The sequence below is a fragment of the Macaca mulatta genome, chromosome 7 (assembly GCF_049350105.2).
Source record: "Macaca mulatta isolate MMU2019108-1 chromosome 7, T2T-MMU8v2.0, whole genome shotgun sequence".
In the NCBI taxonomy this organism is placed as follows: Eukaryota; Metazoa; Chordata; class Mammalia; order Primates; family Cercopithecidae; genus Macaca; species Macaca mulatta.
In genome coordinates, this window is record NC_133412.1 from 29,899,226 (window position 1) to 29,914,553 (window position 15,328).

General features: G+C 36.1%; 1 protein-coding gene across 13 annotated transcripts in view; it reads right to left on the minus strand.

Moving 5' to 3' along the window:
• Window positions 1-15,328, minus strand: part of ATOSA (atos homolog A) — a 132,974-nt gene that overhangs the window by 17,715 nt on the left and 99,931 nt on the right. For all 13 annotated transcript variants that reach the window (XR_013395585.1, XR_013395584.1, XR_001445904.3 and 10 more), the window contains 6 exons: window positions 14,716-14,918; window positions 14,268-14,393; window positions 11,697-13,509; window positions 8,255-8,368; window positions 3,917-3,996; window positions 2,626-2,734 (listed from right to left, as the gene is read on the minus strand). Coding sequence is in view for 9 of the 13 variants with exons in the window: in XM_015142273.3 (XP_014997759.3) it covers window positions 2,626-2,734; window positions 3,917-3,996; window positions 8,255-8,368; window positions 11,697-13,509; window positions 14,268-14,393; window positions 14,716-14,918 (2,445 nt within the window). In the remaining 4 variants the exon portion in view is untranslated. The remainder of the gene's footprint in view (window positions 1-2,625; window positions 2,735-3,916; window positions 3,997-8,254; window positions 8,369-11,696; window positions 13,510-14,267; window positions 14,394-14,715; window positions 14,919-15,328) is intronic.

Consider the following 15,328-nt stretch of genomic DNA (forward strand, 5'->3'; position numbering starts at 1 on the left):
ATGAATTGTCTTGGGCCACATGTAAAGTATACTAACACTGGTTGGGCATGGTGGCTTATGCCTGTAATCCCAGCACTTTGGGAGGCTGAGGCAGGTGGATCACCTGAGGTCAAGAGTTCGAGACCAGCCTGACCAGCATGGTGAAACTCGTCTCTACTGAAAATACAAAAATTAGCTGGGCATGGTGGTGTGTTCCTGTAATCCCAGTTACTTGGGAGGCTGAGGCAGGAGAACTGCTTGAACCTGGGAGGCAGAGGTTGCAGTGGGCCAAGGTTGCGCCATTGCACCCAGACCTGGGGAACAGAGTGAGACTGCCTCAAAAAGAAAAAAAAAATCTCTCTCTCTATATATAGATAGGTAGATACATATACCCACACATTAACAATAGCTGATGAGCCTAATAAAAATCACAAAAAAAATCTAACAACATTTTAAGAAAGTTTATGAATTTGTGTCGGGCTGCATTCAAAGCTGTCCTAGCCCCCAAGCTGGACAAGCTTGCTCTAAATGGTGGCAAGAAAAGGTGACTATTAGCTATTAAACTATTTGGGTGTTATTCTGTGTCCATGTATTTCCAGACTCCACCTAATGCCCCACAAATAATGTCTAAGGATGATGATTTCCCCCAACAACATTACAGGGATAAGACTTTCCCTGTTTTCACTAAACAAGTCTAATGTGTCATTTTAGTGACTCAAGTCTAACCCCATCCTTTATTGCACAGAATGTCAAATTCGCTAAGCTGAGGAAATATCTTCTGTAATTTACTTAAGAAAACATCAAATTCGTTATAAATAAGACCTATGGGTTGGACACTCTCAGAGCATCTCTATTTCTTCCTTAAGTCACTTGAAAAATGTATGTATATCTGCACAAATAGAATCCTCTGAAAAAAACTGTGTACTGATTTTTAACTATCTTCCCTGATATGGTTTGCATATTGTCTCCTTCAAATCTCATGTTGAAATGTAATCCCCAATGTTGAAGGTGGAGGCCTGGTAGGAGCTATTTCGGTCACGGAGGTGGATCCTTCACGAACGGCTTGGTTCCGTCCTTGCAATAGTAGGTTCTTACAAGATCTGGTTGTTTAAAAGCATATGGCACCTCCCCCCTCGCTCTCTTGCTCCTGCTCTCACCATATGATTTGCCTGCTCCTGCTGTGCCTACTACCATAAGTAAAAGCTCCCCGAGGCCTCATCAGAAGCAGATGCCAGCACCATGCTTCATGTAAAGCCTGCAGAACTGTGAGCCAATAAACCTCTTTTCTTTTTTTTTTTTTTTTTGAGATGGAGTCTCGCTTTGTGGCCCAGGCTGGAGTGCAGTGGCCGGATCTCAGCTCACTGCAAGCTCCGCCTCCTGGGTTTATGCCATTCTCCTGCCTCAGCCTCTCGAGTAGCTGGGACTACAGTTGCCCGCCACCTCGACCGGCTAGTTTTTTGTATTTTTTAGTAGAGACGGGGTTTCACCGTGTTAGCCAGGATGGTCTCGATCTCCTGACCTCGTGATCCGCCCGTCTCGGCCTCCCAAAGTGCTGGGATTACAGGCTTGAGCCACCGCGCCCGGCCAATAAACCTCTTTTCTTAAAAATTATCCAGCCTCTGGCATTTCTTTATAGCAATGCAAAAACAGCCTAACACACTCCCTTTTCTAAACTTTTCACATATCAGACTGCTTTCTTCTTCCCTTATACATTTTTTGCAGTATATGCATGCCTCAAAAGGAGCAATAAAAAAAATTTCTTGTAGTACAAAGGCTGCAGAGCCACCTGACCCTCACAATGGCCTATGCACTTTTAATTTGATGACAAAGAGGAATAGAAAGCTTGACATCTTTGAACTGATACCTTGGAAGTGACATGGAAAAGACTTACTTACCATGAAATATCTTTTCATTCCCACTAAAACTTTGAAAGATAGCTTCACTAGTAAAATAGTTATAAAGCAAATGGTTAATATATCAAAACACAACCCCTGTAAAACTATCTTAAAAACACAAAATTTTAATTATTTTCCCCTAAAAAAACTCACCAGTTAAAATCACTTCAAAAATGTCATTTACACGTTCATGTTTAAGGTTAAGCTGATTTCTAATTACAAACAATTGAAACCCATGATTTCTACTTGACCCCAAGTAAAATATTGGGAGTAAACACATCAGAAATCTTTATTTGAATTTTTAAAAAATAACCTTGTTACTTTAGAATAGCTGTAGATTTACAAAGAAGTTGCAAATAAAGTACAGAGAACCGTTTGGTTTTGTAAATCAACTTTCCTGATTATGAAGAGGCTGCTAATAGTCCCCCATTATTTTCTCTGGGTCCTAGACCCAATTTTACCACGTAAGAAGATGTAGCCAAATCTATCCTCCTGGCTTAAGTACGAGATTCCTCAATCCAACCTAATTTCACCAGGTCTTCTCTTCTCCACTACCAGCTACCCAAATCTAAGATGTCAGTGCCAACAATTCTGACTTCCCTTCTTGTGAAAATAAAGTAAAAAGATTTCAAGGCTTGAAAAAAGACAACTATTTATTTCTTTTTCACAACCAAAGTTAAAGACATAAAATGACATCCTGGAACCTATGGTATAAAATTTTCATTTAAAAAACAGTTTCAAAGCACATTACCTCAAAATTTCCTAGGAGACTAAGACTTGTTATAGGTGGAGCACTAGAACTCAAAAATGGTTTTTCATGAATATCTGGATCATCTTCAATGTTTAAACATGGTCGAGGGCTATTAGAAAAACAAATCAGCAAAAGAACACATTAGCCACAATACTTTATTTTTTTAATCTTGACACAGGGTCTCACTCTGTTACCCAGGCTGGAGTACAGTGGCACCATCATAGCTCATTACAGCCTCAAACTCCTGGCTTCAGGCAATGCTCCTGCCTCAGCCTCCCAAAGTGCTGGGGATTACAGGTGTGAGCCACCAAGCCAAGGCACAATATTATTACTTTGTACATAATATTATGTACAAAATTAGGAAAATCTGAACAATCCTACTCAAACTACCATATTAATGTTACCAAATTTTACAATGTAAAATTTCAAGTTTAAAATTCCCAATAAGATTTTATCTTTGTTACAATATTTTATAAACACACATACACATATCCTAAAAGATTTCGAGGTGGAATTTAGAACATATCACATAGTGGCATCTACTGGAAATAAATAATAATTCAGACTTCTATATCAATCTTATTTTAAGTATGAGAATACAAGGGCAAAATTTTGTCACTAAAGAATATAATCAGAGTATTATTTGCCAACAGGGAAAAAAATGGCCAGGGTTGTTTTTTTTTCCCCCCTGAAAGAGTGAAAGGTAGTAGAGGTTAGTAACTAGAAATATATAAAACCATTTAAATGTTAAAACCAATGTAAGAGTTCATTATGATGACCACTATATAGTTGCTACTCACTGCCTTAATTTCTTCCACACTCATCCTTTTTTTTTTTTTTTTTTTTTTTTGAGACAGAGTCTGGCTCTGTCGCCCAGGCTGGAGTGCAGTGGCATGATCTCAGCTCACTGCAAGCTCCGCCTCCTGGGTTTGCGCCATTCTCCTGCCTCAGCCTCCCGAGTAGCTGGGACTACAGGCGCCCGCCACCTCGCCCGGCTATTTTTTTGTATTTTTTAGTAGAGACGGGGTTTCACCGTGTTAGCCAGGATGGTCTCGATCTCCTGACCTCGTGATCCGCCCGTCTCGGCCTCCCAAAGTGCTGGGATTACAGGCTTGAGCCACCGCGCCCGGCCTCACACTCATCCTTAATAACTGTGTGTGTACATGGTATCATGCTGTAAATAAGATTCCTGTTACAATTCTGATTTTTAGAATCAACATTATTTATTGTTAAAGACCAGAATTTTGTGAAATTCTGTTTGAAACACACAAATGAATTTTGAGATAAATACCTTTTAGATGAGAAGCTTTTCAGATGCAGTAATGAAGAATCCAGATCAAAGCAACCTGATTGTGTTTTTCTCTGAGGAACCTAAAGTCAAAATGATCATTTGTGATATTAAAAAAAAACCGTAATTTCTTTCTCGAATTGATAAAAGAGTTTTTAAATGAAATTTAAGCATATCTTTGAAATACTACAACTTCTCCTATAATAGCTTATTTAAAATCATGCTGTTCATTACATATTGTTCTTATTTTTACTTTATTAACTAGTGTTGAAAAAACAGATGATTAATAAAAGCACTTTTACTATGTTTTGATTTTTTAAGAAGCAGAAACAGTTTTTTCCAAAACCTGTTTGGAAAAACATGGAAAAAATTGCATGGAATTCCAATATATAGTATAAAGAATATTTTGCTTTTTTATATACTTCTCTATTTTTTGGGGAGGTGGAAAACACTTCCAACTTTAAAATAAAAAGGAAAAAAAACAAAAAAACAAAAATACAGATAGGAGCCTGAGGTCCCGCCAGCACTGCCCACTCTTTGCCCATTCCACCTACTGCAACATTTCCAAGAATCCTATGTTTTACAGAGAATAGATTTGAAAAGTACTACACTCCTAGGTTTTCAACCATCATTGTATACCAGATTACATTTAAAGCAAAACACCACCTAGCTCAAAATATCCTAAAATAAAATACCTAAATGTTAATTAAAGGTAAAATCATATACAACATACAAGTTAGACAGTTTCGTTTCTAGAATATTAAATATGTGTACCTGACTCTCTGGTCTAATTGGTGACTGAAGAGACAGATGACACTGAAAATTTAAACCACCTCAACATTTTGGAGAGCTGTACAAGTGCACCATGTTATTTACTGTAGTCAGAACTTAATTGTGAAATTTTCAATCTAAATCCTCATGTCTTCAATTCTGCAAAGTTCTCTACCTTCATTTCTAATATTGCATTTTCTTATTCTATTTAGTCTTTCCTTTTAAACTTCTACCAGACTTACATTGAACATCTCATTCTCTTTTCTTTATGGCTTTTTCGTGTTTTACTATTTCTCTTCCTCTTTGTGCTTCATTCTAGGTGCTTCCTAAATATTTGTCCGTCCACTCACAAAATCTCTATTGAGTTGATCCTAGTCTGCTGTTTAATTCATCTGTATGCGTATGAAAGTGTGTATACACTTCATGTATTTTTCATATCTAGAATTTCTATTTAGTTCAAATCCATGTTCTTTCATCTAAATTCCCTATCTTTGCCTTCATTTCTCTCCCAGAACACTTAAAAGAGTTTTTAACTCTCAAGTTGCTCTGGTAACAGAGTTCCTATACGTGCATCCTTCCATTTCTTGCTCCTGCTGATTCTTTTAAGGTGCTCTGTAATTTTTTTTCCTCTAAGATCATCTTCAGTAAGAGGTATCTTCCATAAAAATAAATCTTTGCTGCCCTGGGTTATAGATGTGGGATAGTTTCATGTTTCCCCTACTAATACTAAATGGATTTCATGGGTTCTTTAGTTTTTATGGCTATTTCTTAGCTAGACATCTCTGAATCTCACAGGTAGCATAAATTCAGAACCCCTACTATGTGTGGCTTAGATTTAGGTACAATTTCTTTCGGGTGCTTCCTTTCCTCCCATGTACTCCACCCCTGAGTAAATAGATGGATATTTTTTCCCCCTCTCTCATTTAGAGAAGGCCAGTCTTCCCTGTGCCTGGCTTTATGAAGAATCTGGTCTCAGCTAAGATTGTTACAGACTTGCAGCCTTGACTCCTGTCTCAGCAGGGGCATTGAACCCTAGTGCTATTTTAGGTTCAAATATCCTAGCGGAGCAAAATTTGACCCAGGTTACTCCTTGGGAATTTTTCTTTCTTGCTCTTACACAACGTTATGCATTTGGAAGTTATTATACCTCTTCTAGAATCTCTGTGGGGGGAAGGGCCAAGTGTCTTCCTATATTGACTCAGTCCACCATATTGACCAGAAGTCTGTGGTGCTTTTTACACTAGCAAGACGCTGAAAATTTTTTCCCTGATCTCTTGGGCATTTTAAATCACCGCACAGGTAGGTCAAACATTTGGAGTTTTTATTTTAAAATGGACAAAAAAAATCTGAACAGACGTTTCTCAAAAGACAACATGGAAATGCCCAACAGGTATATAAAAAAATGCTCAATGCCACTAACCAGAGAAATGCATATTAAAACCATAACGAGATGTTGTCTCACTCCACTTACAATGACTCTTATCCAAAAGACAGACAATAATGGATGCTGGCAAGAATGGAACAAAAGGGAAACCCTCATACACTATTAGTGGGAATGTAAATTAGTATAGCTGCTGCGGAGAAGACTATGGAAGTTCCTCAAAAAACGAAAAACAGAACTACCATATGACCCAGCAATCCCACTGCTGGGCATATATCTTAAGGAAAAAAAAGGGAAATTAGTATATTAAAGAGAGAGCTGCACTCCAATGTTTACTGCAGCACCATTTGCAACAGCCAAGATATGGAAGCAACCTAAGTGTCCATCAATAGATGAATGAATAAAGAAAATGTAGTATATACACAATGGAATATTATTCAGCCACACAAGGAATGAAATCCTGTCATTTGCAACAATATGAACGAAGCTGAAGGACATTATGCTAAATGAAATAGGCCAGGCAAGAAAGACAGATATTCCATGTTCTCACTCATATGGGGGAGCTTAACAAAAACAATTGAACTAATGAAGATAAAGGGTATAAGGATGGTTGCCAGAGGCTTGGAAGAGTTGTGAGGAAGCAGGGATACAGTGGGAATGGTTAATAGGTTCAAAAACACTGTTGGATACAATGAATAAGATCTAGTATTTGGTAGCATAACAGGGTGACTATAGTTAACAATAATTTATTGTATATTTAAAAATAAGAGTGAAATAGGAAGGTTCCTAACATAAAGAAATGATAAAGGCTTGAAGTGATGGATAATCCATTTACCCCGAATTGATCATTACACATTGTATGCCTGTATCAAAACATCACACGTACTTTATAAATATATACAACTATTTTTTTTTTTTTTTGAGACGGAGTCTCGCTCTGTCGCCCAGGCTGGAGTGCAGTGGCCGGATCTCAGCTCACTGCAAGCTCTGCCTCCTGGGTTCACGCCATTCTCCCGCCTCAGCCTCCCGAGTAGCTGGGACTACAGGTGCCCGCCACCTCGCCCGGCTAGTTTTTTGCATTTTTTAGTAGAGATGGGGTTTCACCGTGTTAGCCAGGATGGTCTTGATCTCCTGACCTCATGATCCACCCGTCTCGGCCTCCCAAAGTGCTGGGATTACAGGCTTGAGCCACCACGCCTGGCCAAATATATACAACTATTATGTACCCATAAGAATTTTTAAAAAAAAACAGCAAAAACCATTTGGAATTTTTTAAAAGTTGTTTGGACTTTAATTTTTCTAAAATAGAAGCCTGAGGTCCACGTTATACATTTAAATTCTGCGTCTATTGTCCAATAATTATTTTTTGAACATACACAAGATACTGTATTTTTCTAGTTACTGTATTTTTCTAGTTATTGTATTTTTCTAGTTACTACTGTATTTTTCTAGTTACTAAAATAGATACTGTATTTTTCTAGTTACACATACAACTAAAAATACATTTGTAGCAAATTAAAAGGATTTTTAGTTCTGCTACACAATTTACTGCTTACCTCAAGTTTAACTGAAATGGTAGCCATACCAACTAACTACTGACTGCTTACATGAAAGAGGGATGATACTAACCATCCTCACAACACTAAGGTAGACATTATCATCCTGATTTATATATGAGGAAACTGAGACTCCAAGAGACTGTGTCGCATAACTAGGGGGAAGTCAATGTGACTCCAAAGTGATGCTTTTAACCACTGCACTCAGATCTGTAAATCTATTTGTAATTGAGGAGTGGACAGATTTATATGTCTCAAGATGATTAAGTGAAGGGATTCCAAATCAAAAACAGCAATAGATTTAACTTGCAGATGACCCAGTTAGTGGTATCAGTAAGATACAAATCCACTTGATGGTTTTTGCTTTTTTCACGTCTAGTAACAGTTAAAATGTTAGGCAAAAGAATTTCAGAGAAATTTTATAACTCTAATACATTTCATTTTTATTCACATTTTTGTCTTTCCCTGTATTATCACATAGCTGTTAAATGTGTGATCAAAAAATAAAATGTTTCATAACTGGAAATTTAAAGATATTTAAATTTTTTCAATTAAAATTCGAATGAAATTATTTGTAAACCTTTCAGATGTGTGCAAGTTCTAAGCATGAGATAAGAAAAAAAAAATGCTTACAGGGCTTGAAAGAAGAGGCAAACCAGTTTGAGGATGAAAGGCTCTGGTTGAAGTTCCATCCAAGGAATGAAAATTATGTTTTCGCCAGACATTTGAATGTTTCAGTGTAGTCCTCTGTTAGGAAAATAATTAGATTTTAATTGTAATATTTAAATACCATTTAAAGAATGTGGACAGCTTTTTCATTTTTAGACTCGTTCCTAACACATTCTGAGGTATTGCTGGTGAAGTTGGTGATATACAAGTGGGATATCCCTTATCCAAAATACTTGGGGACTAGAAGTGTTTAGAAGTTTGGATTTTTTTTCTAATTTTGGAATACTTGCATCCTATATACTTTACCGGTTAAGCACCCCAAATGCAAAAATCCCAAATCTGAAACGTTCCAATGAAAATCTCCTTTGAGCACCTTGTCAGCAATTAAAAAGTTTGGGATTTTGGAACATTTCAAATTTGGGATGCTCAACCTGTATATCTACATCTTATGTTTACACACAATATATATATTTCAATTGGAAAATAATGTCTAAAATGGTTATTGTAATATGTTGAATTAAGTTCTAAAGAAAATATGTCCAAATGTAAATGCCTTATATGTTCATGTTTGTTCAGAATTTATCATCTAGCAAGCTAATATTTGATTATTTCAATTTGTGAAAAAACTACTATGGTAGTCCCCTCTTATGCTCAGGGGATATATCCCATGAACCCCAGTGGATGCCTGAAATCACGTGTAGTACCAAACAATATATATATATTTTCCTATACATACCTATCCTAAAGTTTAATTTATAAATTAGGTACAATAAGAGATTAGTAATAATAAAATACAATTATAATAATATGATGTAATAAAAGTTATGTGTGAATGTAGTCTTTCTCTCTTTCAAAGTATCTTATTGTACTGTATTCACCTATTTTCTGACCTGGTTGACCATGAGTAAACTGAAACCATGGAAAGGAAACCATGGATAAGGGGTGACTACTGTACTCACAGGAAAAATTACTATAATGTTAGTATATTATATAAATACTAGTATAATGAAAAATATAAAACTATGTCAATATTAAAACCATTTTTCAGATGATATAATTTGGTGGAACATCATATAGAAATATAAGAAACACTGTAAATTTAAAATTATATATAATGCAGTCACAGCACTATGTTTTTGATGTGATACAAGAAATAGGTTAATTCTTAAGGACTGGACAAGTTTATACCCAAAGATCAGAAATTCATAAAAATTACATGAATAAAAATTATAAAATACTATTCTGGGTCTTGGCTCTACCATTTATTAGCTTTGTGACCTGGGCAAGTTATGTAATTTCCCTAGCTCAAGGTCCTCATTTGTAAACTGGAGTTAGTAAAATCACTTAATCTCATATCAAAGTGAGAGGGATTAAGTAAGTCAACATGTGTAAAATATTCAGATGGGGCACACAGTAAACTGTTTATTATATTTAAAACAGGTACATGAAAAAAATGAATTTTAGTGGGCTTGAAAAATACCATGGCCAGGGTTAAGCCTCCCTATTAGATAACAGGATCAAAAGAACCGAATATTCTTAAGGCCAGTGTAGGTTTTTGTGACAATTATGCTTTTAGAAAATTGGAAACTACCATTTGATTAAACCCCATGTTAGGGCGAGATCTTCGGAAGAAAAATATAAACTGGAAACATGGCATAATTTTGAAATGTCCAGAAAAACAAATTTGAGTGATAAAAAAGACAAACCAAGGTCATTTAGACTTGGATCAAGGTACTTAAGAAGTTTTCCATATAATTGAGATACTGCTTGGAAAAGTAAAGGAAAGTGGAGCCTAATGATTTTTAGAAATTAAAAGGTAGTTTGGTAGGAAATCAAATAAAATGAAAATAACTTAAAATATCTTTTATGTATATAGTACATTAAGGACTACAAAATATTTATAAATTGTTTATCACTGCTCTAAGGCAAAAGATATTAATCATGAGTCTTGTAAAATTGAGGAAACAGGTTTTTAGAAGTAATATGACTTATTTATAGTCACTCAAGGACTAAACTGTGAAGCCAGGACTAGAACTCAGGTGTTTTGACCAGTAGCTTGGTGATTTCCCTATAGACAATTTGAAAGTCATTAACTGACCAATGGCATAGCACAATCGGTACACCGCTAATATTGGGTCGGACCTGCTAACAAATAATACATTAAGCTAATACAAATTTGATTTCTGACTCTTGTTTACACTCCAAGAATTGTTTGTAAGTGCTGAAATAAACAAAAAAGGGCAGCAGGAGGGATTAATTTGTTTTCTCAACAGGAGGGATGAACCAAGGACTTGTATAGTCCACAAATTTGTCCTTGATTATTGTCAGGTAGTAGAAAGGAGCCTGGATTAGGAGTCAAGAGACTGGGGTGAGGGTGCCAGTTGAATCACTAAGGACTTTGTACAGCTACTGGTATGTCAGTTATTCTCTTTGAGTCCCAGTTTCCTCATACTGTCCTACCTGTCCCATATGGTGAAGTACCACAAAGAACCAAGTATCCTATTAGGTTCATGCAAAAGCAATTGAGGTTTGCCATTTCTTTCAGTGGCAAAAACTTCAATTACTTTTGCAGAAACCTAATATGTAATATAACTGAACGTTATATACAAGCAACATACAAAATCCTAGTAATATTTTATAAATATTATATAGTATTCTGTTGACATTACAGATCAAATATTAAAAAGCTGAGTGCTTCTGTGTTTTTTGGTTGGTTGGTTTTTTTCTGTTTTTGTTTTTTTGAGACAGGGTCTCACTCTGTCACCCAGGCTGGAATGTAATGGGACAATCATAGCTCACTGCAACCTTGAACTCCTGGGCTCAAGTGATTCCCGCACCTCAGCCTCTCAAATAGCTAGGCCTACAGGCATGTACCACCATGCCTAGCTAATTTTTAATTTTTTTTTTTTTTTTTGTAGAGATAGGGTCTCATTATGTTGCCCAGGCTGGTCTCCAACTCCTGAGCTCAAGTGATCTTCTGCCTTGGCCTCCCAAAGTGTTGGGATTATAGGCTGTGAGTCACTGTGCCTGGCCTGGGTGCTTCTGACTAGAAGAAAAAGAGGCCTTTAAGATGGGGGAGCAGGCGGAGAACAGAGCTAAAAGACCTAAATAATAGACATAACACCTCATGAAAACAATTACTGTCCTATTAATAGCTTTAAAAAAAGGTACCACTTCCTAGTTTTTAAACAGCCTGATCTTTATTTCCTCCATTTACTTTTTGTTCTTAAGAGAGTGGGTTATTTGCAAGGATGTTAATACTAGTTCTGTAGGTTTATTGCTGTATCAGATTGTGTGTCCTATAGATAATGGAACCTTGGGACTTTATAACTAGATCTCCTGTGAACAAAATTTAAATCATAACAAATATTTCAGAATTATATTTGACATATTAGATGTTACTTACCAAGAGCTCTGTATTTTTTGGTTGCTCACACGTAGACAAACAGTCTTGTATACTTCTCTGAGAATAGTTTTGGGATTTTTCATTAGTTGGATCTTCTTTCTTATCCTGTTCATTTTTTAATTGGTCTGACTTTTTACATTTGAAACCTTCATTATCTTTATTGAGATAATTCTCTATGCTATTAAGTTGAGTATTTTGCTCACATGTCTTAGGCCTTTTTGAGTCTTTATTTGAGGACATGCTTTCATATTTGTTCAAATATTCAGACATTTCCAACACAGTAACTTTTATTTTTGAGTCATTTTTCTTTGAATCATCAGATTGAAGATTGCCAAAGAATTTTGGATTATAGTTCTCATTTATTATTTTTTCCTTATACTTATTTGTACAAATCTGTTTGTCAATACTGCTGCAATTTGAATACTGCTTATCAGTTCCATTGCTCATTTCTTGCTCCTTAAATCTGCTTGTCAAATCTAAGTTATTTTCTTTGTGCTGAGACAAAATTGAGGAAGTCGACAAACTAGAACTTTTGTTCCGTGTTTCCTGATATGTACTTTGGATGATTTCACTAGGATTGTTCTGACATTGATTTCTTGTTTGACGTTTCAAAGAACACTTTTCTTTACTATTATTTTTAAAAGAAGTAAAACATTTATTAGATACTAAGGTTTTCCCATCACTGGTGTCTCCTAACAAGGAACATTTTGTGTGAGAAATGGAAACTGAGGACTTATCCTTATTTTTCTTCAACAAATTTTTGTCTTCATATGAACTCCTAAACACTTTAGATGCAACTGAACTGGAGTCATGCATGTTGAATGACGGCCGGGGGATATGTGATGCTGTTGGATCAATGTGCTCCAAGTGTTGAGCAATCCTTGCAATAACATCTTGCCGCTCCTGGAGTAAAGAGCCTATCAAAGGATTAGTCTCTCCAACAGGCATATGAGAAGAAAAGTCATTAGAAATACAAGTTTCACTTCGAGGAGTTTCTGGTTTTAGTCGAATTTTCCCCTCATTGCTGTCTTCTGGGGAGGTAAACTCTGGATTACCAAAAGACATGGAGAAAGTTTCTTTACCTTTTCCCACATTCTCATTTTCTTGTGAAACACGGGAAAGTTTTGAATGGAGTGAACTAGACTCTTGAGTATGAAATGGATGTCCAGAAACATGTGAAGTGCTTGGATCACAATGAATCAAATGCTGGGCAATTCTTGCAATGATTTCTTGCCGCTCCTGAATTAAAGAGCCTATTAAAGGGTTAGTCTCACCAGCTGACTGCCAGAAACTCTGGCGGTTAGACACACTGGAATCAACCATTGAAAATGATTTTAAAGCTCTCACTGATGTTTCATGTGATTTTATATCGCCTATACCACTAAAGCCCAGAATATTGGCTTGAGATGTCCCATGGTCAGATTTACTGCCAGTGCCTGGATATAGTTTGATGTTTTTGACAGCTGCATTATATTCTGGACTTGGGCCACTTTTTGCATGTAATACACTTTCAGGTGCCATGGTCCAAGTTTGTTTGCTACACAGACGCTGTGAACTGTTTGTACCACATTGTTCTGCTTCATTTGGATTATGGTGCTGATGGGTTTTAAGTTTATGTTGTTGAATTCTTTTCTCATAAAGGCCAATATTAGTGTGAATACTGCAGGTCAAAACTGGGTAATTAGATTGTCTGGGCAAGGACTGAACACTGACTTTCAAGGCAACATTGTGAGAAACATTAGGAACAGGAAACACATGCTCAATTGGAGTCTGTGAAAAATTCCACTGTAGGTCTACATCAGCAGCACTGATTCTAGAATCACACAGAAAAATACTGTATTAATGGATTACAAAGGTTATATCCTTATTATTGCATATTATTGTAAATGTAAAGCAGTCATACACTTATTTTTGTTTGCATTAATTACCACTGAGGTTTACTTTTAGCCATTTTACCATGCATATAATTCTGATAAAACCAATGTAAGTAATACAATAGCTTATGCTTGGAAGAGATGACCTTTTTAAGAACACAGATCACTTAAGCATTAAAGCTCAAGAATATTATAATTTAAAAATATTTGTTAAAACAGAAAAAAAGGACTTTGTAATTACTAGTACATAAATGGATTCAGCTAATTTTATTGTGCAACGTGATCAAGAGACACCCTATCTCATGGCCATTTGCCTAAAAAGCCAATTAGCTAAACAGCTAATTGTTAACAGCCTGTTAACATTATCCAAGATGCCAAAAATTAAGTAAAACACAGAAATTCAGCAGCCCAGAAAACTTTTCTACTTTATAATAGTAGCATTAAGTCCATTGGTTCTCTAAAGTAAGCTTAAAAGTTCTCTTGATATTATTCTATATCAAATTTAATACAACAAACAAAATTTATACTGATTCAATCTAAATCTCTCTAACTTGTTTTGAAAAACCTCAGTAAATTTTATCCATTTATATTTAGAATTGCAGGAAATAATCCATTTAAAAGGTAAAATACCATTCGGTTGCTAACCAAGGTGTTTGAATATGCACTGTCCTTTTTTTTTTTTTGGCCCTAGACATACCTGTAGAGAATATTTCGTGGAATAGCACCATGAGAAACACTCAGCCACGCACTTAACTGAGAAAAAAACACAAATGAGCGGACAGCCAACAGAAGTGTCTTCTCTTCAATAAATCGGTCACCATTCCTAAGGGAAGTAACAAAGCATAATTTAAATGTAAGCACGTACAAAATGACTGAATTTTAGAATGGCAGAAGCTGATATCCATAAACTTATCACTCAGGATTTGTGCTTTGAAGAGCATAGGAATGCACTTATGATGTCACTTGAAGTCACAACTACTAAATGTAAGTACTACATTTACTCATATTTAGTGCCAAATATAAATACTATCTCAATTTTATTACATAGAGGAATTAAAAGACATGATACATTAAAATAATTTATAGGAAGTAATGGAAAATGTGATTTACCAAGAACAACTCTGAACTAACGTTCAACAACTTACTGTCGAGGAACTGGCTCCAAGATCCATCTTTCTAATAATAATGCATCTTGCTTAATTGCAGGATCATTTAGATCAATTCCCTCTGTGGTGGGCCCATCATCGCTGTAGCAGCAGTCTGGTAGTAGCATCATTTCCACCATGACTGGAAGGTTATTCTTCCACAACAATGTGACCTCAGACCTAGTTCGTCTGGCTTGGCGGCACTTAGAGAAAATGAATATAAGCAAAATGTCTCAAAAACCCACCTAATTTTGTATCATAGAAAATTATAATTGTAAAGTAGACATTTGTATGAGAAATGAGTCATTTATTGTAGAGCTTTTGCTCAGAATGCTATCTAGGTTTCCTCATTTAATAATGGATCTATGCTAGTGAGCTCTAGAGTGCAATGATTAGTACTGAACATTTATTTTATTTTATTTTTTTGTGACTGAGACTCACTCTGTTGCTCAAGCTGGAGTGCAGTGGTACGATCTCAGCTCACTGCAACCTCCGCCTCCCAGGTTCAAGCGATTCTCCTGCCTCAGCCTCTCAATTAGCTGGGATCACAGGCGCCCGCCAGCATGCCGGGCTAATTTTTGTACTTTTAGTAGAGACAGGGCTTCTCCATGAT